This window comes from Panthera tigris, chromosome C2 (assembly GCF_018350195.1).
Source record: "Panthera tigris isolate Pti1 chromosome C2, P.tigris_Pti1_mat1.1, whole genome shotgun sequence".
NCBI lineage: Eukaryota > Metazoa > Chordata > Mammalia > Carnivora > Felidae > Panthera > Panthera tigris.
Window position 1 is genome coordinate 65038522 of NC_056668.1, and position 26735 is coordinate 65065256.

General features: G+C 43.5%; 1 protein-coding gene across 3 annotated transcripts; it reads right to left on the bottom strand.

The window, feature by feature from the left end:
- Positions 1 to 6662: 6662 nt before the first annotated feature.
- POPDC2 (popeye domain containing 2) lies at positions 6663 to 26483 on the bottom strand. 3 transcript variants are annotated; one of them, XM_042956214.1, is made up of 4 exons: positions 25387 to 26483; positions 20756 to 20864; positions 14250 to 14517; positions 6663 to 7584 (listed from the first exon to the last, which is right to left on the bottom strand). In XM_042956214.1, exons 1-4 carry the CDS (start codon positions 25875 to 25877, stop codon positions 7499 to 7501), a joined length of 954 nt encoding a protein of 317 aa, XP_042812148.1. In that variant the 5' UTR covers positions 25878 to 26483; the 3' UTR covers positions 6663 to 7498. The 3 variants fall into 3 exon arrangements, with proteins under 3 accessions (XP_042812148.1, XP_007098414.1, XP_007098413.1); XM_007098352.3 differs by having other exon boundaries at positions 14127 to 14517; XM_007098351.3 differs by having other exon boundaries at positions 7514 to 7584; positions 13986 to 14517.
- Positions 26484 to 26735: the final 252 nt, after the last annotated feature.

Here is a 26735-nt window from a genome sequence, read left to right on the forward strand (position 1 = left end):
TCAGTGGTCCTGAGTGACCTTCTCAGAGAGACATACACTGCTGCCCCCAGCCTTAAACACACCTCTGACCTCACTCTTCGGCATGCTCAGGCCTTGGGGTGACCATCACAGCCCACATTTACCCCAGAGGAGGTTGGCTTCTTCCCCTAAGAGAGGAGCCTGGAGGTGATGTGGCCATCCCTGTGCCTGAGTTCTTCTATGTCCCAGGCCCTAAAATCCTCCCTATCCTCAGTATTCACTCACTTATGAAACGTTAACTATTTGCTTTATGGGGCCATTCAGTGTCCTGACAATAGCCCAAATTCAAACTATCCAAAATAAAATCAACATCTCCCCAAAGTTGTTTCTTTCTCCTCAATGGCAATAGCCACCACACTGGCATGCAACATCAGGCTTGAAGCCTGAGTTATCTTTGGCTCAAGACATTATAATGCTCAAAAAGAAAAAAGTAATTACCCCCTCTTCCTCCCTCCCAATACCTGATTTACACTTAGACACTATGTCTCTCAATTTCTTCAAAATGTGTCTGGTATCTGTCCCTTCCTTTCTGTTTTCTCAGACGTGGGGTAAGGCGTTGGATTTGGCACCAGTCTCTGAACTGGTATCTTCCTCCAGCTTCTTTCCCCTCTAGTCCCTCTATTTACCTGTGCCAGATAACTCCTACAAAGTCTTTAAACTTATCATTCTCCTGTTGCCACTTTTTCACTGGATTTTCCCAAAGGCCTTAGAATAAGAGCTTCTTAACTTCTTAACCTAGAATTCAGGAACTTCTATGCCTCAATCCTTATCTTTCTTCCTTGATTTCTCTTACTCTTTTCCAAAAGAAATTCTTAGATCCTCTGAGGTTGATCTATTATCATTATTATTGTTGGGTTCCTTAAGCAACCCTTGTTTATTAGTCATCAAGCCACAGAGTGTCAGAGGAAGAAAGAAGAGCCCAGAAAGATTAAGGGAATTGCCTGAAGTCAAACAGCCACCGGAGAAAAAACACAGCCACTCTCCCATTTTTACTGCACTTCCAAACCAGACTGAACTTCTATTGGATTTTAATAACTCTAAGTGACTCTTCAATAAATGCAAATGTGAGCTTTAATAGCTTTTGAAGACTATCAAGGGGCAGTGTTTATCTGGAAGTAAATTCCTGCTGCTACCTTGAAGCTCTGGGTCTTTAACATTTGCCCAGGCCCATACCAGTATAGACAGATTCTTAGTTTGGACAGAACTGGAGGGTGGAGAAGTGGAAAGAGATCTAGGCAAATATCCAGGGAAGGAGAGCCCAATATGTGAACACCCCTCTTCTTGGGGTCAGACTGACTCAAGTGAAAATGCCCCTTCTCTCCTGCAGTTACCAGCTCCTGCAACTTCACAACTCCAAGTGCTCACCCAGCCCTCCTGGTTTGGACTTGAAACTCAGTCCACCCCAAAGTCGAGATCGTTCCTTTTTCACTCTCAACCCATGGTTCACTTCAGAAGCTGCCCTTTGCTATACTTCTTCTATGGAGAGCACGGGGAAATGGTAAAACTAAAAACAAGCTATCACAAAACCAGAATGTTCACTCATTCATTCATTCATTCACTCATTCAGCAAACCTTTATTGTAAGCCTGCTATTTCCAGGCACTATTCTGATGGCAATCCTCTTAATAATAACTACAATGTATTGAATGCTTACTGTGTGACAGGCATGGTTTTATGTTTCATTAAATTCTCACAGCAACATGAGATAGGTTCTTTTTTTATTGCCATTTTACATATGAGCAAGCTGAGGTACAGAGCAGTTATGTAACTAGACCATGAATGTGGCAGTGCTAAAATTCGAATCCAAGTGGTCAACTCCAGAGCTCTTTCTTAACCCTATACTATATTCATAAGGCATCCTAACCCAATGTCTACTTATGTTATCCCCATATCCTTGGTTTTTAAACTTAATTTAATAAAAATTTGCTAGCAATGGCAAGGTGTCTGGCCATGTTGCATTAAAGTAGATTTTACTAGGTCAGATGCAGTATTACAGTGTAAATAGGAGGGTTTTAAAAATATGTGTATTTATGTTTGTGATGAATAAATGACAGATGTTAAAATAATTTGAGAGCTACTGGAGGTTGCAAAAGACAAGAGAAATAGAAGACATGTGGTGAACGACGAGGAATCAGATTACAAGAAACAAAATTCAGGGAAAAGAGAAGAAATCACATTGGAGAAATTAGGAGCGACCCACATTTTCATCTCACACACTTCAGAGAGGAACAGGCAAGAAGTCTGAGCTGTCCACAGACAGGAGATGGGGACAGCAGGCCTGAGCTCCTCAGCAGGGCCTGGAGAAACCAGAAGAAAGGACCTCCTTCCTGAGTCACACATGAGTCAAAGACAAAGTGTTCTAACTTCAACAGGAGGCAGAAGCAAAAGAACACTGGAAAGTGGAACTAGAAGTTTCTAAAATCCTAATCTAGGCCATGTTGAAATGTTAGCTGAGTTTAACAAAGATCTAACAATTACCAACTAAATGCCAGGCACATGACACCATGTGGGGTGCTGGGACTATGGCAATAAGAATCTGCCCAGCCCTCAAGCACCTGGAGAGGAAGTCTGGGGGGAGGTGAGAGCTGAGGGTGGTGGTCCAAGAGGACTCTGAGAGTCCTGGAGGGGACAGATTAATGCTGACAGAGGTGGGGTAGATGTCAGGGACAGTGTGGGAGGGGAGGGGACATTTGTACTAGTCTTGAGGGATGACTAGGACTCAGAGCAGAGGGTTGGGGGTATAGAGGGCAATTCCAGGCCATTGAGCAACCGTCAGTTGGCAATCGGCAGTTGGCAATCATGTGCTATGCAGAAGAGGGCTCTTGGTAAGGATCACGTCAGAGAAGTGAATCAAAAGTGAAATAAAATCCCATGATCTCTAGGGAAATTTCTGAGTGGGAGACATGTGTCAACGTATGAATTCCATGACAATTAGAAGTGAAACCACTGAGAGCATTGCTCACATTTTTTTCCGTCATCGAGACTTGTGGGGGAGTCTACAGGAAACCAGGGTGTCAGGAATATATGCGGAAGAAGATGGAGAACCTCTAAGATGGATTTGCGTCCTCTCCCAAGCAATTCCCCCCAGGCTATCTCTCAGGTGTCTGCCTCTCTGTTCCCATCACCATCATATATTCTGGCCCTTGGTACCTCACAATCCCTCTGACTGTTTCAATGGCTGACACTGTTCTCCTGGCTTTGTTCTCTCAGGTCTCTCAGAATGTGAACATTTATGAAACAACTAAACTCTGCCAGACTCTGTGGTATGCACTGAATGCAGTCTCCCTCAGCACTGATCTGAGTGCACCATTTTCCTGCTCACTTTCCATCGCCTTTTGATGAGAGCTTACTTAGGTTCCACAGTTAGTCACTAAGAGCCATTGGTTCTCCTCCAGCCATGCTTTTCTTGTACCTTCCAGCGTAGGGTCTTTGAGTCACATATTTCTTTTTCCTGGATTGCTTCTGCCTTGCCTAACTCTGTCTTTGAAGGCACAGCTCAGTTTCTCCATGAACCCTCCGAATACCAGAAATAGGAAGTGATCTCTTCTGCTGGACTTCTATAGGTCATATAGTGGTTTAAACCACTCTTGTAATGCTTTCCACAGTGGACTGACACGGTGCTTATTTGTATATACGTCAGGGATCTGACGTATATTTATTTATGGTTCACAAGAAACCTATTTACACATGGACTGAGGACTCTCAGAGGAGAGTTCATTAATTAAAACTCAGAGGAGCCAGGCCTAAGGAGCTTGACTTAGCAAGGCCTTGGTGGGGAGAGGGGCAGGGTGCTTATGATTCATATCTCTCCTTTGCTAGAGCTCAAGTTCCTTCAGGGCAGATACCATGAATGATTCACTTATTAAAGCCTGTGATGTCCAGCATAATGTTTGACAGCAAGTGAATATTTAATAAGTATTCATGAGATAAAAGAATATTTATTGTTGTCTCCTGAGAGCAAATCTAACTATTTGCCAGGCTTTATTGCTAAAATTTTGATATAAACCCAAGATTTTCTTTTCACATGTGTGGATCTCTAGTGTGGGGTTACTGCAGGAGGTTCACAAATCCATGTCATGTCAAGAATTTTCCATAGACTGAGTAAATAAAATGCTTTGTACCTACATGTAATGCTATATTTCAAATACATAAAGATACCATTGTGGTTGATTCTAAAAATCTACAAATATATCTTAAAAAAAAACCTTGTAGGATCCAGATATCTTTTCCCACACAACTTCTATGATGTAGAAGTTCTGATCCTTTTAAAAACAAACGCACACACATTAAATGAAGTTCCCATTGTACAGAACCTCTGTTATGTACTGCATGTGTGTAACAGGAGCCCTGCTTAGGGAGACCTATAGCTCGAGGGGTGACACCACATCCAGGTAATGCTGAGTCTCAACTTAGCGTGCACACACTTTGTTGCTGTTTGTTTATTGCTTTATTTATTCTCCACAACCACCCTCAAGGGTTGACAAAAGAGCTACTGAATTTCTCACAATTGACAGGGGAGAAATATATTGTGAAATATATAGGAAAGAGACAGAAATCAAACAAGAAAGGAAATAAACAGTGTAATTTCAGAAAAAAAAAATGAGAAAAGGATGTAAGAGCTATATGGGACACAATGAACAGTTCTATCAAGCATGTAATTGGAATCCTAAAAGGAGAGGAAAGAGAAAAGACTCTGAAGAAAGTCCAAGCAGGGAAAAGGGACAGAAGATGATGGTAAGGTGAGTGGGTATCTTAGCTGGGATGGTGACATTGGAGCTGAGAACTGAATGGCCAGAAGTCAGCAAGTGTAAAGGCCCTAATATAGAAAGAAGCTAGGTATGCCTGACAGATACCAAAAAGAATAGTGTGGTTGAAACATGATAAATAAGAATGAGATCAGAATAAAATACAGTTGAAGGACAGGCAGGTAGGGCATTGTGGCTTATAAGTTTCCAGAAGAATAGGATTCACCAAACATGCTTTTGCTTCCCCACATTTCCCAATCCCTTTAACCAAAGCACAAAGTGGATTATTAAGTGGGTCCATGAGATTACCGCTAGTCAATGGACTATGGGCAGAAGTGATTTGTATCCTTTCTGGGCCAAAGCATCAAAAAGCTAGCACAGGAATGTCAAGCTGTTTCTTTCTTCAAGTGACAGAGCCAGATGGCCAGAGTAGATTGAATCACTGAGTTGCAACATGAAGATGGTTGCCCTCATGAGTCATGCAGACTGGCGGTAGACTTTAAGAGAGAAATAAACATTTGTGCTATGAAGTCATAATAAGCTCATCTTGACTAATGTCACATGGTAAGAAGTTTGGATTTTACTCTAAGTATAATAAAAGCCATTTGAAATTTTGAGCGAGAGTGATGAGATCATATACATGTTTAAATGACCACTATGCTGTGTGTACAATAGATTATGGGGAAGAGAGACAGGAGAAATAGGGAACCAGTTGTAAGTCCATTGAGGTTAATCCAGGTATGAAATAATAGCTTGAAATCAGTGGTAGCAGTGAAGGTGGTGAATTGAATTCAGGATATGTTTTGAAAATAGAACTAAGATAAATGGAAAGACTCCAAGGTTTTGGGCATGGGCAACTGACTGAAAAAGAAGACAGAGTAGAAGGTAACATGGGTGGAGTGGGAACCAAGAGTTATAAAGCTTTCTGGGTTTAAAGATCTCTTCCAAGAATAGGAAAGAAGAAAGATAGAGTACTTCCTAACTCCTTTTACAAAGTCAGCATAACCCTGATATCAAACCTGACAATGATATTACAAGATACATATTTGTAAAAGTCCTAATATATATATATATATATATATATATATATATATATATATATATTTGCAAACTAAGTTCAGATATAGACAAAGAGGAAAATACAACATAATAAAATTGGATTTCCTCCAGAATGCATGGTTGTTTTAATATTCACATATCTATTGATGTAATTCATTAACAGAATAAGGGAGAAAAATAATCTCCATAAATGCAGAAAATCATTTAATGAAATTCAATACTCATCCCTGATTAAAAAAAAACAGCAAATTAGGAAAAGAACTTCTTTAATCTGATAGGGGCAATATAAAAATCTAATAGCACACATCATACTTAATAATGAAAGACTGAAAACATTTTCCTTAAAGTCAGATATGAGAGAAGGATGTCTTCATTATCCCTTCCATTCATCCCTGTACTATAGGTCCTACCCAGAAAAACAAGGAATCAAAAGAAAAATAAGGAGGAGAAAGAGGAGGAGGAGTGAGGGGGAAGGTATAGGTTAGGAAGGAAGAAATAAAACCATCATTATTTACGGATGATATATGTGAATCTATGGAAAATCCTGAAGACTCCCTGAATTAATTATTAGAAGTGATAAGTGAATTTATCAAGATCACTGAATTAAAGTTAAAGATACAAAACATCAATTATATTTCTATATGCTAGAATTTTCACTCATGTGTGGATCTTGAGAAACTTAACAGAAGACCATGGGGGAAGGGAAGGGGGAAAAATAGTTACAAACAGAGAGGGAGGGAGGCACACCACAAGAGACTCTTAAATACAGAGAACAAACTGAGGGTGGATGGGGCGGGTGAGAGAGAGGGAAAAATGGGTGATGGGCATTGAGGAGGGCACTTGGGATGAGCACTGGGTGTTGTATGTAAGCCAATTTGACAATAAATTATATTCATTAAAAAAAGTCACTGTTTTAGGTATGAATGTACAGGACAATAGATAACCAGAATATATGTTGAAGTATTTAGGGGAAAAGTAAAATAGAATACATTAAATTTATAAACCCACTTAAAACTATGAAAGGAAATTTAATTAACTAAGTTTTTTAAAGTCCCTCTGAAAACTATTGTTTAATACTAGGGTCCTAAACAGAACAAGAGATTTGTAAGTTGAACTTAAAAGCTTAAGGGAAAACTAGGTTTTTAAAAATTTCTACTTCTATAAATTGAATCTAACTGGAAAAACAAACAAGTAGACCATGAAAACTTCTTGGCTAGCTGACTTCAGTGACCCTTTTAACAGTTCAGAAAAACAACAAGGGAAAAAAACTGAGTGATTTATGGAGTGCTTACTAGGTGTCACGCCATGTCCATGTCCGAGGGGCTCTACCTAAGTCAGCTCATTCAGTGCTCACCACAACCCTGGGAGATGGGTTTTGTGAATCCCCACTTTACAGATGAGGCTCAGAGAGCCTATGTAACTTGCCCAAGATTCTGCAGTTAGTGAAGGATGGGATCGGTGCTTTCACACTTTTGGGTGCCTTTTCCTGGAAGGAAGGCTGGTGAGGGTAAATTTGCACAAGTCGCCTGGAGCCCTTGGTGTTAGCAGCGGGGCGACGTCTTCTGTGTCTGCTCTGACCTTGCCTGTGAGCCTTCCAGGGGGTGAGACGCGGTGTGCACTCAAGTGACCTTCCTGTGAAGATTAGTGCGGCCAGAGAAAAAGATAGCCTGTTGATCCTTAAAGTTCAGGAGTGTGGGTTGGAGCCAAGGGGGCCTGTCCCCTGGAGATAACTTGAGAGTAGCTGTGGAGAGGAGTTCTAGAAGCTGTGGAAAGAAAAAGAGGAAGGATTTCAGCACTGTGGCTCCAGGTGGCTTGCCTAACACCGCAGGGTTCTTTTCAGTTTATTTTTCTTCTACTAATTCACAACGCTTTAGCTGTCCCCAATACCTGATGTGATAGGGGCGGTCGTATCTTTGAATCGTCTCATTCTGGAGTATTAGGATGAACCAGCTCTGAAGTTATTTAGCCCAGTCTCATTTTTATAGGAGATGAGACCAAGAAATCAACTCCTGGTGCTTCCTATGAAGAATCTATAGAATTCTACTTCCTGTCTAGCGCTACTGAATGAGTTTCCAGGAAAAAAAAAAACCTGTATGGCAAAATGATGAGTCTTATAAGACCCCTGTCTTTTTTTTTTTTTTTTTTAACAAAGAGAGGCCTGTAAAATACAAGTAGAAGAACAACAGGTTCAGGCTGTTGTGGGTTGCAGACTGCTGTGATCCAGAGGGCTGGGAGGGAGCTGCTTCCTCTTTAACTGAACTGACCCAACATGAGGTCTTGGCAGACAGAGTGGTGCTACCACCCAGAGACTCAGAACCTGAGGCCCGGGGGGGGGGGGGCGCAGCTCCTGCTGTGCCACCATTAGGGGCAATTTTTTTGCCCCAGGTCTGTTTAGCAAAACTGACAGCTCCGAAAGGACCTTACAGCCACTGCAGAGAAAAATAAATATAGTGCGATGAAAAGAGGGTGAGGAGAGTGTGATGGTGATCTGTCTCCCCATGAGCCAATAAAGGAAAAGAGATGAACATGAGCCAATAAAGGAAAAGAGATGAAGGTCTGGCAAGTGATTGGTGAGTCAGGGGCTGAGGAGCCCATCGTGTGAGTCTCCACCTTTTTGCTGGGCCTTTGTCCTCAGGGGCCTCTGCCAGTTGCCACCTTCCCTGGAAAGCCAGACTGGGGGAAATAAGAGGTGAAATCATGTACCTCTGACAGAGAGGGAGGGGGATTGCTAAACAATTCTGTATACAATGGGATACTGAAATACTTTACACATTTAACTAGGGCTTTACAAATGACAAACTACCTTTCTATACATTATCTCAGTTACTCCTCACATCAACCTGGTGAGGTAGACAGGCTACCTATCTACCTATTAGTACGTATTTATTATCCATTAGACTATTAGTCCTGTTCTGGAGATGAGAAACCACTCTTTATGGTTGTTAAGTGACAGGACCAGAGTCAGATCTTAGAATCACAGAATCATAGTATCAGAGTTAGAAGACACCTTAATAGCAATAGCCTAAGGCATCCTTCTCTCAGAGCCTGCATCACCTTATAAAATCTCTGAGATTTCTTCTGGTTCCTACCTGAACTCTTCCAATGATGAGTAACTCACTAACTCTATGAGGCAACCCATTATTAATACTGAGTAAAACCCTTCCTTCTTATCATATTCAGTCCTTAACTCATTTCTGTCCTCAAGAACACCAAATTAAGGCAAATTCTTTTTTTAAGCTTATTTATTTATTCTGAGAGACAAAGAACATGAGTGGGGGAAGGGCAAAGAGAGAGAGGGAGAGAGAGAATCCCGAGCAAGCTCCACACTGTCAGCATGGAGCCTGATGCGGGACTTGAAATCATTAACCGTGAGATCATGACCTGAGCCAAAACCAAAAATCAGATGCTTAACTGACTGAGCCACCAAGGCGCCCCCCCAGATTAAGGCAAATTCTAATTCCCCTTCTTTTCAAAATCTGAGGATAGCACTCTTGCTCATCTCTCCAGATTAAACACCTTCAATTCTTTCAACTGTTACTCATGATGATCCATGACGTAGTTATCTGGCACAGTGCCTAAAATATACAGTAGATACTCAAATAGTTGTTGAATTGGCTCTCTGGCCCTGGGTACTATTATCCTGGTCCTGTGCTCCTTCCCTGACCACAGTTAGTCTCCATGTTGTCAACTGTTTCTCATTTGCTTGTTTATTTAAACAATAGGGAGGAGAGCCAGGGTGGCTCAGTCGGTTAAGCCTCTGACTCTTGATTTCAGCTCAGCCATGATCTCACGGTTCATGAGATAGAATCCTGTATGGGGCTCTGCACTGACAGTGCAGAGCCTGCTTGGGATTCTCTCTTTCCCTCTCTCTCTCTGCTCCTCCCCTGCTCTCCCTCTCTCTGAAAATAAATAAACATTTATAAACATTTATAAATAAACATTTATAAATAAATACATAATAGGGAGAAAGACAACAACATATGGTTTCTACTTTCAAACCACAGGATTGCAGAATAACTTGCAAACATAATCAAAATTGGTCACATTTCAAACAGCTTTCAATTAGTGATTAATTTGTGCTAATAGACTTGCTCTCTGACTTAACTGCTCACTCCAGAGTTGCATTCATGGAGGAGCTCCTATAAGTAAGACACCAAATGGGACATTGTAGAGAGTGTCCTCCACAGAATTCAAACTCCTAGTGAAGGCTGGGTTAATACAAGGTCTGACTCTAAGACCCCCCATGAATGCATTATGCAGCAGGGCTGTTTTGCCCATTCAAAGAAGTAGCATTCAATTCCGGGCAACCCCAGACTAAAAGATGTACTGTTTTTCAAAAAGACCTCTAGTGGAAGCGCTGGCTATTCTTAGCTGGTCATGGTGGGAAGGACAAGCACTGGTGTCAGTGTGATGAAGCTGTGTCTTTCTCAATGATGTAGAACTCAGCCAGCTTCATGCTTCTTATGTAAGTGCTGTGCCAGGATGAACAGCACTGAGCTTACAATTCTGGTAACTGAAGAGCCGGGGAATAGATGGTGAGTTGTTCCCCTCATTATAAAGGAAGCAATAGTAAATTGCTACCTATCACAAGGGACTATTGTTTTAAGTAATAACCCTAGAAGGGATTTGATAACAATAAGTCAAACCAAGCCCCCGAAACACAATTCCAGAGAAGGATCTCCGGTTTAAATTATCCCATTATCACAGACTGAACTGAAAGCCATCTGAAATTTATACAACTTGATCAGGTTTTCAAGTTGTTCTGAAAACTCTGTGGTTTGGAAGTAAATAATACGTTTTTTCCTTTCTATTACTTGAACAAAGAAACACTGAAAAATGTGCTCTCTTTATATTGCCAATACTAATACTTTAGAAAGGGAGTTGTAATAGCAGCTTTCTCATCTTGAGGTTCTGAAAAGGCTGCTTCCCAAAGGATGATTTGAAAAGGACTATTTCATATGATAGTCTCAAGGGCAGAGGAGCTTCGAGATTGAGTGGTGACCTTTCACACAGAACATCTGCACTATCATCACATAGTAGGTGATAGAGTCTTCACAGGTACAGAATTGTGGGGGGGCTTTTTAAAAAATTTTCTTGGGGCGCCTGGGTGGCGCAGTCGGTTAAGCGTCCGACTTCAGCCAGGTCACGATCTCGCGGTCCATGAGTTCGAGCCCCGCGTCAGGCTCTGGGCTGATGGCTCGGAGCCTGGAGCCTGTTTCCGATTCTGTGTCTCCCTCTCTCTCTGCCCCTCCCCCGTTCATGCTCTGTCTCTCTCTGTCCCAAAAATAAATAAAAAACATTGAAAAAAAAAATTAAAAAAAAAAAAATTTTCTTAATGTTTATTTATTTTTGAGAGAGACAGACAGAGCAAAAGTAGGGGAGGGGCAGAGAGAGGGGGAAACACAGAATCCGAAGCAGGCTCCAGGATCTGAGCTGTCAGCACAGAGCCCAACACGGGGCTCGAACTCATGAACCGTGAAATCATGACCTGAGCTGAAGTTGGACGTTTAACTGACTGAGCCACCCAAGCGCCTCATGGCGGGACTTCCAATCAAGCAGAACCCACCATTCAGCAAGGAGGAGGACAGTCCCAAGTCATAAGAGTAAGTGTAGTGAAATATGCTGAAAGACACTGTGATGTCCTGGGGCTTGTGTCCATTACACTGCTGACTGTTTCTCTTTTTTGCTTCTGAACAACTCATCCTTTGCCTTCTTAACATAAACCCAAGAAGGCCTTTGGGGTCCATCTTATCCAACACACTCAAATGAAGAAAGTGAGGCTTGGTGAGGTTGTGTGGTTTGCGAAACGTAGCAGACCCAGACGTAGAAGCCAGGACACTTCAGGCTCCCAGTTCTGGCTATCTCTCGTTTATCACGTTGCCTCCTAATGTCTGGGAAAACTCATGCATGAAGTGTGTAGCTACCTAAAGCTGGGAATTTTCATCCCTTCACCTGAATGGTTTTATCTACAGGCAGAGGGAGAGGTACTGATCTTGGAAGAGTATGGATTAAAGACCAAGATGGGGGTGCAGGGCAGGTTAAGAAGAAGAATAGATAGAGCAAGACAGGGAAGTGGGAAAGAAAGGAAAAGAAGGTAATAGAGGAGAAATATATCAACAATTAAATGGGGGAAATATAAAGGAGAGAAGAAATTAACTAAGAAGAGAAGGCCTGTTTTTTCTTCTTATGAGCAGCAAACTGAAGGGAACCAAGGACTGAACAGAAGTCAGAAAGAGGGAAGAAAGAAGAGCAAATAGAACTACAAAAAAGGAGAAAACCGGGAAGAAAACGAGAACACCGAGAGCTGCTATGAGTTAGGAGTGTGTACAGGTGGGTGGGCATGCTGGACAAAGAGAGGGATCCACGGGACATAACCCATATGCATGGATGGGGGTGGACAAGCAGGAAGGTGAGTATCAGCACAATGGGAAAGGGGTGATGAGAGTGGTCACTGTAAATGGAGGAAGTCAACAAGTAATCTTGGGTCCTGGATAGATCCATGGAATTCTCCAGAATCAGCCCAACTATGGTTCTAGGGACACTGGTACTACAGGAGATGATACATTCCCTATCTCTAACACCAACACTCTAACCTCTTATCATTTGCCTCTCCTACCTCTTTCATCATTTACATAACTTGTGTTATAAAATATATAAACATTCACTCATTCACCATGTGTACCCTGGAAACCTTCCTCACTGAGCTAGGTCCTTGAAAAATTTGTCAGTGCTTCCCAAAGGATGGTGGGTCCCTCGGGCACCTGCGTCACACACACTTGGAAATGCTTTACCAACTGGGAACTGTGGGATTTTCCTTAGGAGAATCCAGGCCTCCACCACTGCTGGGTGGAGTCCCAGAGGAAAATGTCACAGCACTGTGAGAGCAACAAGGGGGAATACGCAAGCGATTTCCCGGAACTACTCAGTGCAGCCTTTCTTGTCCATTCTCCTGCGGTGTGAGGGAAATCCTGCCCTTACTGTTAGGTCCTCCCAGATTTGTGCCCATCCACCTCACCCAGGTGTGGTTTGTGGGGAAAGCCAGGCTGCTGTTACACCCATAGGATCATAGTAAAGGGCAGCACCCAGTCCTCTGCCCGAACAAGCAACGCACTCTCCACCGGGCAAGAGAACAGCAAGGTGGGATGCTTTCCTCCCAGGGTCATCAGCGTATATCACAAGCCTCTTTGAAATATGTGCTTTTAACAGACATAGCTGCCCAATCCAAGCTAAATAGCGACTGCTTTCCAGAGCTGCCTCTATGCTAGGAAAAACCGATAGGAATAAGAACCGATAGGAATTAGCGTTTTTTCCCCTTTAAAATGCATGCCATAGGGGCGCCTGGGTGGCTTGGTCGGTTGAGCGTCCGACTTTGGCTCAGGTCATGATCTCATGGTCCGTGAGTTCGAGCCCCGCGTCGGGCTCTGTGCTGACAGCTCAGAGCCTGGAGCCTGTTTCAGATTCTGTGTCTCCCTCTCTCTCTGCCCCTCCCCTATTCATGCTCTGTCTTTCTCTCTCTGTCTCAAAAATAAATAAACGTTAAAAAAAAATTAAAAAAAAAGAAGCAGCCAAACTGTTTAAAAAATAATAATAATAATAAATAAATAAAATGCATGCCATAAATAAAATCCCCGGTAGCCCTATCTGTGGCCTTAACTATGCACACAGGAGCTCCTGGCTGGCTCAGTCGGTTAAGCGGCCCACTTCGGCTCAGGTCATGATCTCACAGTCCGTGAGTTCGAGCCCCGTGTCGGGCTCTGTGCTGACAGCTCAGAGCCTGGAGCCTGTTTCAGATTCTGTGTCTCCCTCTCTCTGACCCTCCCCTGTTCATGCTCTGTCTCTCTCTGTCTCAAAAATAAATAAACGTTAAAAAAAAAAAAAACTATTCACACAAACTTGCAAACAATTTAGCAATTGTTTGCTTGCTCAAAATGTCAAGCAGCCCACTTTCTAAGACGCAATCACCCTTAATAAAAAATGAGTTCAAAGAAAATCCCCCGACGCCTTGCATGCACCTGGAGTGAGTTGCTACTGCAAGGCTGGGTTAATGCCACTTTCTGGGAGTCCTGTGAGAGGACAGGCTCCGTGAAATGGTTTTTTGCCCTTACAAGCTGAGTTAAGGCCAACTGTTGGCGGGAAGGCAAAGAGCTGCCTTCTGAGTACTTACACAGGATCCTGAGCCAGGTGGTTGTGCCCGTGTTAGCTCTCCCTCACCTCATGTACTCCCCATCACTCCTATAATCCATGAACGATTCTGATCCCGACACCTCCTCAAAATCCTCCAGCACCAGACTGGCGGAGTCCTCACCCAGGACGCCGCTGTCCGGCCTGGACATCCTGGCCCGGGAGGGAGGTGCTGGAGGGCCACTGGCAGCTGGAAGAGGAGAGCGAGGGGGTGTTTGCTGGGCAGATGTGGGCATGGCTGACTCACGGACTTCCTCATCATCCTTCTCAGACTCTGGCCCTGTATCTGGAGCAGCAGGACCCAGGACATGGTACAGGCTGGGGAGACGGATGTCGAAACGCAGCCCAAACTTGGCAAAGAGCTTATCGTTGAGAGCGTAGAGCTTCTCAGAGATGTCATAGCCCAGCAGGGCTGAGAAGAGGCGGGAAATGTATCGCTCTTTGGACAAAAGAAGGTGGAGACTTTTCCGTGGCCAGGAAATGTAGCTACATGCAGTCTCAGCAGTCAGAGTGACCTGAAAGGGGTCGGGAGAAGAGAGTGAAGATTTAAATTAGACTGTGTCCATGCTTAGCTCGGAGAAACATACAATTACGTGGCAAAAGGCTGCACTTTTGTTGAAGAAACTGTGGGAGCCCCCCACCATCCCGTGTCCACCATGGCCTTGCCTGGAGGAGGGCCAGTGAATGACTTTTACTTGTGTGCATTGACATGGAGGGGTGTACTTGTCAGGAGCCCTGGGTTCAGCCATTCACCCACTGGGCCCTCCCCTCCAGGAACCTCAGTTTCCACACCCAGTTTCCTCAGCTGTGGTCCCATGGCTGTGGAAGGTTCTGAGTCTATTGTGATCTCAAGACAGAGATGGGGCCTCTCATTGCTCTGAAAAAGGCTGGCATGCTGATGACAGTTTGTTTTAAGAATAAAGAAGGATAATATATTGCAGTAAGGATTCAGGAAGGGTTGGAACACATTTCAGTTAGAGAAGAGCTTCTCATTAGGCCTGCCAAGCTGCATCGGTGGGAGAACATTGGCCTGGAATTCAGGCCCAGGAAGCTGCTCTTGACATGGCTATGACAAGTAACCAAAGAGATCTGATGACTAAAGTCAGAAAAAGGGCACAGAGGAGAGGAACTCTTTTTTTTTTTTTTAACGTTTATTCATTTTTGTGAATGGGGGAAGGGCAGCGAGAGAGGGAGGCACAGAATCCGAAGCAGGCTCCAGGCTCTGAGCTGTCAGCCCAGGGCCTGACATGGGTCTCGAACTCATGAACCATGAGATCATGACCTGAGCTGAAGTTGGACACTTAACCGACTGAACCACGCAGGCACCCTGAGGAAGAGGAACTCTTAAGAGCACGGAGTCAAAGGGCACCCCACTCTCCATTTATTTAGCCATCTAGGAAGTTCTGAGCACTTACTATGGGCCCATAATGCAAAGCTAAATTACACCTGCAGGGTAGGTAAGGTGCCTGGCACGTAGCAGGTGCTTGATAAATCCTTGTTTTAACAATGATAAGTGCTAAAACTGGGGTTAAACTAGAAACGTGCGTAGGAGAGTAAAGGAATAGGGTGTAGAATCACACAATTCTTTATAATTGGATTGGCCACGATACTTTAAAAGTGAGGCGGACAGAAGGGCTCACGTTGAAGAATTGTGGAGACAGTGGAGATAATGGTGATGATGATAGCAGCGAACATTTACCTAGAGGTGGCTGTGAGCCAGGCATTGTGTTAAAGTCTTCATGTGGATTTTCTTATTAAAGGTAGGGTTGACTTCCAAACACCCTTTATTAGAGATTTTCTATAGTCATTTTAATTCCTGCATTGTGGACCAGAGCTCCCACTACCCTTCTCTCTTCCTTCCTCCTGCAGTAGACCTCTTCTACTTTCTTCACTCATTTCCTCACCTCTGCTTCTCCCCACCCCACCCCCCCATCATCAACCCTGAAGTCAGGCTTCTAAATTGCTTCATCAAGGCCAGGAGGTGGCTTCAAGTTCAGCTTCACCCTTTGACCAGCTATGTGACATCAGACAAATTCCTTAATCTCTCCAAGCATGGTGCCTCATGAGAAAAAAATTCTGAAAGAAGTACTCACAATCTGCCCATTCCTAGCAGTTCAGCAAGGAGTCGTCACTATCTGCCAAGGCCCATACTTTATAGGTGTACTTACCAATACTTCCCAAACAGGAAATCAGAGTACTGACCCTGAAGCAGGTGTGAAGAAAAGCCACTCTGGACATAAATGGTGTCCTTGATGCCAAACACAAAGACAATGGGCATGCTTATGAATGTGATTTTACTTCTTCCATCTTAAAACAAACCCAAATAAAATCCTTTTTCTTCTCCCTAGCCTCTCTTCTTTGGCTAGCTACGGCCTCATTAGTTTACTCCCCTTCTCAGCAAAACTCCAGGAAAATGGTTGTCTGTGCTTGCTGTCTGCAGCTCCTCTCCTCTCACTCTGTCTGAAACCAGCAAGGTTTTGCCCCTCACAGTCCACACACACTGTTCCTGGTAAGGTCACCAGTGGCCTCTAAGCTGCAGTGTGACATCAGTTTTCCTGGTCAACCTTGCTGATGGTCCCTTCTCTTTAATGAGCTTTCTCTACTCGGCTCACAGGGTGCCACGCTCTCCTGGGACAACCTCCTCGTCGCTCCTTTGAGTCTTCCTTTTTCTCTCCAACTTCTCAACACTAGGGTATCCCAGAGTCGGTCCATTCTTAAACTTTTCTCTGTCTAAACTCACTCACTTAGTGATCTCATCTAATCGAATGGCTTGGAATATCATCTGTGTTCCAAAACTCCCCAACTTGTGTCTCAGGCGCAGACCTCATTCTTTAATTCTAGACTCAAATATTCAACTGCCTGTGCGGCATCTCCATTTACATGTTCATAGATGACACAAATCTAATATATCCAAAACTGAACTTCCTCTTTTCCTCCAAAACCAATTCTACTTGTAGCCTGCCTTATTTCAGTTGATAGCAGCTCCATCTTTCTGGTTGCTCAGACCAAAAGCCTTAGAGTCTTCCTTGATCCTCCTTCTCACACACACACTACATGCGATGCACTAGGAAATTCTTTTAGCTCTGTTTAGAAAATTCATGCTCTGGCCCCACATGATGTGGTTCCTTATCCCCTCTTTGATCCTCTCCTACTATTCTCTCCTCTTCCTCTCTCTGTTCCAGCCACCACTGCCTCATTTCTGTAGTTCAAATATGCTAGTCCCTCCCACCACAGGGCCTTTGCACTGGCTCTTCCTTCTATCTACTCTGCTCTGCCCTCAGCTTCCCAGAGCTCACTGTCACCTCCCTCAGGTCTTTGTTTAAATGTCACCTCCTCAACAAAGAGTTCTATGACCACCCTACATAAAATTGCATCTGTATCTCTCTTAAGCCACTCTATTTTTTTCACTATTTTTTTCATTATCTTTTAACATCTTACATAGTTACTCATTATCTCTGTGGCTTATTTTTTTATTTTTATCTCCCCTACTAGAGTACAAATGGCATGAAAGCAGGGAACTTCCTTAGTTGTTCACTGATACATCGCAAACACCTTTAACAGTGCCTAGTATACAATAAATGCTCCATATACATTACTGAAGTGATTGAATGAATCAGGTAAAGACTACAAATCTTATATGCTGCAAAACAACCGAATGTGACTTTCGGACGTCCTGTATAAAATCCTTCCTCAGAGGTCTTCAGGAAACTTGTTTATTGCCTGGTTCCCCCATGCATATGCATATGTCTGTAACAAAGTTTCAACAATCTTTTTCTTTAGTTCTCACTTCAGAGGCTGATTAAATGAATCAAATGAAAAAACATATGTAAAGAGGACTTGGGTTTAGTAAGACACAATGTAAATTGGAGAAATAATTATGATTTCTGTGTGATACCTCCTATGCTATGTCCTTGGTGACGAATGAGAGGATCACAGTGCTAAACAGTCAATAAATTCTTATTTAATTGGATTGCTGAGAGGTGTGATGGAACATTGATTCATTTGTGGTAAACACAATGAGAATTATGATTCAGACAGTCACTACAGATTGCCCTATTAGTCCACAAAGACTATAATTGCAGAAGGCAAGGACAGAATGAACTATAACTCAGGACAACACCTGACATTTACAAAGAGGAAATGAGACTTTACACAGCCAATAGCAAACGTGTGGATCTTATTGCTCCCAGAGGAGGTGCACACTAAAAATATAAATGGGAGGAATATGACGGTAGCTACATTCCAGGCTGAGAGGCCATCTGGGGTTACAGCCCCTCCTTTCAAGCATAGCTTAGGGAGGACACCCAGCTTATCCACCACCTGTTCATCAGTGTCAATGTCAGAAACAGAGCCTGGTCTATCTGGCTCAGGACCGGTTCTTAGGGCCCTAAAGGAGTTCTCACAGGAGACTGCTGGGCTGGTTGGAGACGGTAGGCGTGTGTGTGGTGGAAGAGGTTAGTGGAGGTCTATGATTAGTGGAGGTCTATGGCTGGTGGCCTGGCAGTGGGATGGGGATTGTCTGTCTCTCAGGATCTGTCCTCACAGAGTCAGAAGTCAGGGTGGGGCAGAAGCAGGCCCATTCAAGTGGCCACTGCCTGGCATGTATCTATTCTGGAGTTAGCTCAAATGCTAGCTTGGGGGTCTCCCCAATAGAAGTGATAGAAGTAACATGGAACACAGTACTAGCAAACTATTTGGACAGGAGAGTCCTTATAAGGTGTGTGTGTGTGTGTGTGTGTGTGTGTGTGTGTGTGTTCATTCCACTGTACTAGTGACCTGCTCATTTTTAAAAAGAAAAGAAATATTGGGTGGGAGAATGGGCTAAATAGGTGATGGGCATTAAGGAGGGCACTTGCTGGGATGAGTACTGGATGTTAGATGTATGTGATGAATCACTAAATTCTACTCCTGAAATCATTATTACACTATATGTTAACTAACTTGGATTTAAATTAAATTTTTTAAAAAAGGTCTATATGATCATATGTTGGTGAGGATGTGGAGAAAAAAGGCACCCTCGTGCACTATTGGTGGGAATGCAAACTGGTGGAGCCAATGCACTGGTGGAGCACGACAGTTTGGAGGTTCCTCCAAAAGTTAAAAATAGGACTACCGTAAGATCCAGTAATCACACTACTGGGTATTTACCCAAAGAATACAAAAACACTAATTCAACGGGATACACATACGCTGATGTTATAGCAGTATCATTTACAATAGCCAAGACATGGAAGCAGCCCAAGTGTCCATTGACTGACAGATGAATGGATAAAGAAGATGTGGTATATAGGTACAATGGAATATTATTCAGCCACAAAGAAGAATGAAATCTTGTTTGCAACAACATGGATGGATCTAGAGGGTATTAGGCTAAGTGAAATAAGCCAATCAGAGGAAGACAAATATCATAGGATTTCACTCATGCTGAATTTAAGAAACAAAACAAACAAAAGCAAGAAAAGAGAGAGAGTGCATGAGAGAAAACAAGAAACATACTCTTAACTATAGAGAACAAACTGATGGTTTACAGAGGAGATGTGGGTGGGGAGATGGGTGAAATGAGAAAGAAAGAAGCATTTATAAGGGTGCAAATTTCCTCTTCATTTTTCTTCTCCTAGCTCTGCTAATACAACCATGGTTTGCTTATGCTGTAATTACCCCTGAGGTTGTTTTCATGTAGTTTGAGATTTGGGGGGGAATAAAAGTGTGAAGAAAAAAAAAAGAATAGAAATAGTAGAGCCAGGCAACTTGACTTTGCCACTTTTGAGACGAAGACTTTGGGCAAATTGCTTGATGTTTTGGAACCTCAATTTCCTCATGTTAAGTGGGGTAATAATAATATCCAACTCAGAAGGTTGTTGCGAGAATCAATAAGGCAATATAACATATGGCGCCTCCCATGTACTAGCCATTCAATAAGTGAGAGCTGCAAAGAAGGGAACTAAAGTCTGAAGGGTTGGCAGCCCCCACCTTGGAACATGTCTGTGGAGGCCTCACAGAGTTCTGAGACACCAACTGCCCACTGCCAGGCCAGTTCAGAAAAGCTTTCTTGAACACTTACTGTGTTCATGGTACTGTCCTTTGGAGCCCGAGAATAGAGAGAAGGGGAAGCCCAGATTTCTACTCAAAGAGTTAGGAAAGGGAAAGACAGAAAGGAAACCAGATCGTGAGAACAGGGAGCAATATATGCACCAGTCAGCAGAAGTAAAAAGAATAGAAAGGCACACAGACAGGAAAAATAAGCTTTGGGATAGAAGCTGATGAGGTCAGTCTGGGCAGGCTTCAGAGGAAGTAAGATGCCATAGCCTCATTTAGAGGGGGGAAATGCATTTCAGGCAGAAGGTACAGAGGGGGGCAAGCATGGCTGTTGCAAAACAATGGATGTGTTTAGGGAAGTACTAGTCATTCAGTGTGACCAGTATGAGCAAAAAGTGGGAAGGAGAGAGGGGCTGGAGATGTGGCTGGATATCACAAAAGGTCTTAAGGAGTGTGGGTTTTTATTTTGTGATCACTGAGTTTTAGGCATAGGAGTGACATGGCCCACCTATCAGGGGTTAGGACCTCCCTGTCCCACCCCACCCACCTCTGCCAGCAGCCCACGCACTCTTTCCACAGAAGGAGAGTGCTCCCACGTCTAGCATCACATTGGCGGTGGTTCAGAGAACAGATGTAAGCGGGGAAAGATGGAGGGGGACATATCACTGGGTCACAGTGGGATGGGGTGGGACGGTGCTGCCACAGGCTCCCTATTACCTGGAACACCCCCTCCTCGGAGGGCTGCAGCGATTCCCACTCAGGAGAGTCCATGAACTGGTAAGGAAAGATGTAGTGCAGAAATTGCCCATCCTGGCTCACACGAACCCTGGCAAAGGGAGAGAAGAGACCATGTGGGAAAAGGAAAGTGACTACCCAAATCTTCTTCAGTCTACATTACATATTTAAAAATGGAAAATGTTGAGAATCCAATATGGGCTTTTTCCTCTTTCCCCCTGAAAACTCAGAGTTTCAGCTTCAACCTCTCTCTAACATGAGTTATACCAGGAAAGGAGGTGTCTCTATTAAACAAAGGGGGAAGATAAAAAGATCTTTGAGGTATATTCTGTCCATTGGAAAGGAGCTACTGTTTCATTTTTTTTTTTTCCTGGAGCTTTATTGGTTAAATAAATATTCATGGAGTACCTCCTGTGTTCCTGGAGGTCTGGAAATGCAGAGAAGGGTATGATCTGATCCTTGCCTTTAAGAATTTCACAATTTAGTGGAAATCACAGATGCATAAATAACTGACTGTAGGTCAACCTGTGTTATAGTGGAACAAGAAAATAGAGGAAAGAGAGAAATTAATTCTCTTCAAGAGGCAGATTTCTAAAAGGTGACATTGGAGCTCAGTTTTGAAAAATGAATAGGATGTTGAAAAGCAGATCAGGATGGGAATAGATGGAGAACTGGGGATCCAATGTGTTGTCTGTTTTCCAATATCTGTTTTTTCCCTTCCCCCACAATGCTAGAATTTTAGCTGGGCTTGTGGCTGCTCAACTAGACTGCATTTCCCTACCTCCCACGCAGCTAGGTACAGCCATATGATTAAATTCTGGCCAAATGGGATTATTAGCACTCCAAATCTTGCTCCTAATGAACGCCTAGATATATATGTCTACATATAGATTACCAAAGACCATCACCAATTAATAAGCTGTTGCCTTTTATCTGACATCCTAAAGATGGAAGACAGAGGGGATATAGCTCTCATGCCAAGCCAAGGATGTGGTGTTAGCCTATAGTCTCCAATGGAAGAAACACATTTGCTCTTACAAAACCAGGTAATATATAGAGATAGCCAGGCAGAACTTCCCTGAATAATAAGTAGATTCAAGAGAAAATGAAGTGCCATGCTTTCCTACCTCAGGGTCTCCATGGATTCTGTACCCTCCAACTGGATCTCTTCCTAATTTCTACCTTCTCTGTTGATCTCAGCTTAAACATTTCTTCTTCTAGGAAGTTTCATCTGACCTCCCCTGAAAAGTTAGATCCACCAGGTACCTGCTCTCAGTGCACTTTGCATTTCTCTTTGGAAATATTATGTCTGTTATTCATCACTATGTCAAACATTAATTATTGATTTTCTTGATAGCTCCATGAGATAAGAACAGTATTTTTCATATTTTAACACTGGATCCTTAGCCTCTAGCACTCTTCATAAATAATTTTGGAAGGGAAAAAGTAAGAAGGGAAGGTAGGAATGGGGGAGAAAGAAAAGAAGGAAGGAACAATTGAACAGATGAACTCACTTGTGTCACCATAAAAAGCAGACCAACATCTCAAGGAAAAGCTTCTCAAATACAGGAAGAAAGACAACAGGAGAGAATGAGCCTGTTGCTGCATACACCAGACCTTACCAGCTCCTCAGGCAAGGGCTCTGGCCACTCAAGCCAGCTACTAGGAGTGCCATTATTTAGACTATGACATCTAATAAGCCTGCATGGCTCCCTGAAGCCATTTCAATTGGTCTATTATGCTCTTTGTCATTTAAGCCTCTTCTTCCTTCTTGATCTCCTGGACAACAGGTTTTCTTCCTACATGAATAGCTTAGTTGCCTACTCAAGAGACTGTGCATATGAGAGAATTTTGTATGAGAGAAACTCACCAACAGTAAGCACAGCTTAACAGGGTGATAAACTTTGGGGAATTCCCTTGGCTTTTCTGAGTCTTAAAAGGGACTGGTTATAAATATTAAAATAAAAAAAGAGGACATCTGAGCAAAGGGCTCCAGATGAGAGTCTGCATGAGAGATGGGGAGGTCTGTACAAGAAGCCCCCACTTCCTGGCAAAGAGTTCTTGTTCACAGCTTCAAGGTGTTCAGTACCTAACTGTAACCAGCCCAAGGTACAATGATTCTCCTTTAAAACTGGAACCTGGTCATAGACTAGAAGCCTTGGCTCCCAGCTCTAATTTAGCAAATTTGAGACAGGAGGACATTGAAAGATAACAAATAAGACTCTTGGGGCACCTGGGTGGCCCAGTTGGTTAAACATCCAACTTTGGTTCAGGTCATGATCTCACGGTTCATGGGTTCAAGCCCTGCATTGGACTATGTGCTGACAGCTCAGAGCCTGGAGTCTGCTTGGGATTCTCTCTCTCTCCCTCTCTCTCTCTCTGCCCATCCCCTGCTCATGCTCTGTCTGTCTGTCTCTCTCAAAAATAAATATCTAAAAAAAATTTTTTTAAAGTAAGACTCTTACTCCAAACTTTGAAAAGTAAAGGGGAAAATTGTGAATTTTTTTTAAAAAAATATTTCATTTATCTATTTTTTTTAAAGTAGTTTCCACACCCAACATGGGGCTCGAGCTCACACCCCCAAGATCAAGAGTTGCATGTTCTACAATCTGAGCCAACCAGGTGCCTCCAAAACTGTTTAATTTTTGATTTGGATTTTTGATGCTAAGTATACTAGGAAAAGCCACACTGAGGGGGCAAGTCCCCCTCTCCCTGTCATGGGGAAGTGGTCTTATATAAGTTCATATTAAATTCATCACATAAAAGATAGCTGAACCATACAATAATCTTAATATACTTCCATACACATGCATCATACTAGTGGAGAGGGCCTTTCTCCCACCTGTCTCAATTCCCTCCTTTGAACAGATGAGCCATGAGGAGCAAATAATATCCTGGATCATGAATGAGAATGTTTCCTAAATTGTCTTTATTTTAAGCATGGAACTGTAGGGGACAAAGAGTCATATTGTATTTGTATTTACACATGTATTTGTTTATAAATAATGCCACTTGCTTACACTTCACTTTACTCGTGAATGAAATGAAATGTCTCCCCACGAAACCTCATAGCTTATTCAACCCAAGACTTTGAGTCCAAAAAAAATCACATGTATATATAACACTTTTGTTTCTACACATTAGTAGATAAATGCATATTAGCACTACCAGTAGTGGTTGTGGAACCATCATTATCATCCTCAAACTTTTTTCTTTTTCACTGTGTGGTTGACAGTCTTATCTGGTTTCTTCCCCACCCCCACCTTGGAATTAAAGCCTTCTGATAAGATTACTATCTTTATCTTTTCTACCCCATTCTCCTGGTTTCAAAAAAGCAAGGGAGGAAACTGAGGACAAAGCTTTTGAAATACTTTGCTTGCTTTCCACTGAGGCAGTCCAAGTATATACCATGTTAAGTAGTTTACTGTTTGATGCTCAGTCCCACAAGTAAGTCCCTCTAGGGCAATATTTCAAAGATTCCACAAATGCCTACCAAATGTACAGCATAGAGCCCCATGGTATTTCTTCTGAAAATATCAGCCATTGGCCAATACACATGTACAGGGTATAACTGGCCATACACTGATCCTGACTAAGATCATTTTTGCTGGGGCGCTTGGGTGACTCAGTTGGTTGTCTGACTCTTGGTACCAGCTCAGGTCTTGATCTCACTGTTCATGAGATGGAGCCCCACGTTGGGTTCTGCACTGGCAGCAGAGAGCCTGCTTGGAATTTTCTCTCTCCCTCTCTCTCTCTCTCTCTGCCCCTCCCCCACCCACTTGCACACGTGCTCTCTCCCTCTCTCTCTCAAAATAAATAAACTCTAAAAAAAAAAAAAAAGATCATTTCTGCTAATTTTTGACTGTCACCCTTCCTAAAAGGAGTCTAAGGTATCTCCACCAAATCCTCAATGAGATATGTGTGGGCATCACTACTCTTCCCTCACTGTGTGGTCCTTAGATTTATAGTACTTCACTGGTCTGTAAAAGAATCTCAGTAGAACAAATGGGAATGGAAAAGTGGACAAGGAACATTCCCTCTTCTCATCTGGTTGTATACCAAATGGCTTTACCACAGAGCCTATATACAATATCCTCAACACAATTGGGGCTGTTTCCTTGATCCCTTGGCAAGGAACAGGCACTGTTCCCTGTATATACAGTCAGCACTTAGGAAATACTGAATACATATGAAAGGAATAAATCTACCTTATTGAAATGTTCAATTTTCCAGAGTTTATAGAGATGTTGTGACAGCTTAAGCATGATCCACCAGTGTGTGTATACTGTGTGTGTGTGTGTGTGTGTGTGTGTGTGTGTGTGTGTGTGGTCATTTCAGACCCAGGCTCAAGAAACACTCACCCCACACCTCCCAAAACCAAGCGCACCCATAGTCCTTCCTGCCAACCAAGAAGATGCCTCATGATCTTGTTTCCTCTTGGAAAATGCTAAGAAAGAGGAACCAAACCCATGCTTAGAAACATCTGTTTTGGTCTGTTTGACTTGCCATATCCTTCCCTCAATGGAAGGGGCCTCAGAATGCAAAGGGACACACTGGGAAATGAGAAGCATGGGCAGAGGGAGGAAATGCTGAGTAGCGACCCAGTAGCTTACCGGCCAGAGAGTAGCAGGGACAAGCGGTTGATGGGTGTCTCACCCTCCACAGCGTAAGTCTGCTCAGTGGCCAGAGTGAAGACCTGCTCCTCACAGCAGTGAACAATCTCCTTGTACACCTGCAGAGGCACCTGCAGGGGTAGGCACAGCGTCTTGTAGAGGAGATCGAACTCCTCGGGGAGGGTGTTTTTACGCAGGCGGTAGACCAGGTGTGCCAGCTGGAACAGGCAGGCCGTTGCCAGCAGGAAGCTCCAGAGAATGATGTCCAGGCCGCAGGCATCAAACCAGCCCCACATCACGCAGCACACATAGCCTGTGCCCAGGAAGCCAAAGAGGTAGAAGCATCCATATACCCCACTGCCCCCCATGAAGCCCAGGAGCAAGAAGCAGTTGGCCAGGTGGTAGACAGCCCCTTCCATATCCTGCTTCCAGCCACTGCACACTGGGTCCTGCCAGAGAAGCTGGCGCATTGTGCTGCCGTTAGCACTCATCTTCAGGGCGTCTCAAAGCCTTGCTGGGCTTGAAGACTGTCCCCACATAGGGAATTCAAAAAATGAACTAATCTGTCCTCCCAGAGTCTTCTCAGGTCCGGCTTCTCACTGCCAACTCTGCCTTTCCTGAGAGGAATGCTTCCAGTAGGCTTGGGAATAAATGGCAGAACATAGTATACTTCATGGAGAATTTTAAAACTTTTTTCCCTCTCGTTTTCCTTCAGCAAGGTTCTGGCCTTCTTTGCAGAGCTCTGGCAAGATTCCTGGGCTCTAGGTTTCTTAGAGCAGACTTCACATTTGGCTCTTAGCAGAAAAATCTAAATTGTCCCGAGGTAAAGATAGGACTATGGGATCGAAAACTTTAGCGGTGAGGGATAAAGTGGCCACATCCTGCTCTCTGTTGTCCCTAGTCAGAATGAGGAGAGCCCAGCACGGGAGGCACACTTGTGTTCCATTTGGAATGCGTCTCTCTTGGCACCGGAAGAAAGGGTGACCCCAGATGGATACCATGTTTGGAATTGGAATCCAAGAGGTACTGGCAGTGAGAAAAAACAGGCCAGGCACACAGGCAGGCTGGCAGAGCACTTAACATATCTCCCCAGAGGACAAGACCTCTGGGCAAGTGAGGCAGGCTGGGGAGAACAAAGGAAAAGTGAGCAGAGTATTTACCACAGCACCGGCAGTCAGGCAGGCCGGGTACTGCTCAGAGCTCCGGTGGGGAGGGCTAGGGGCTCTCCTGAGCTGGGAGGACATAGCCAAGTAGGAAAGTAGGGGACTATTATAAGAAAAAATCCTAACAGTGAGAACTGGAAAACCCCTCAGAAGTCTTTATTAAGTCACATTATAAACATCTCTAGG

Coding starts and splice junctions, on each gene's coding strand:
- POPDC2 (XM_007098351.3), bottom strand. CDS start 25,877: ATGAGTGCTAACGGCAGCACAATGCGCCAGCTTCTCTGGCAGGACCCA. Junction 20,865..25,386: donor TCCCTGCTACTCTCTGGCCG/GTAAGCTACTGG, acceptor TCCCTTTGCCAG/GGTTCGTGTGAGCCAGGATG. Junction 14,518..20,755: donor CCGAGGAGGGGGTGTTCCAG/GTAATAGGGAGC, acceptor GACCCCTTTCAG/GTCACTCTGACTGCTGAGAC.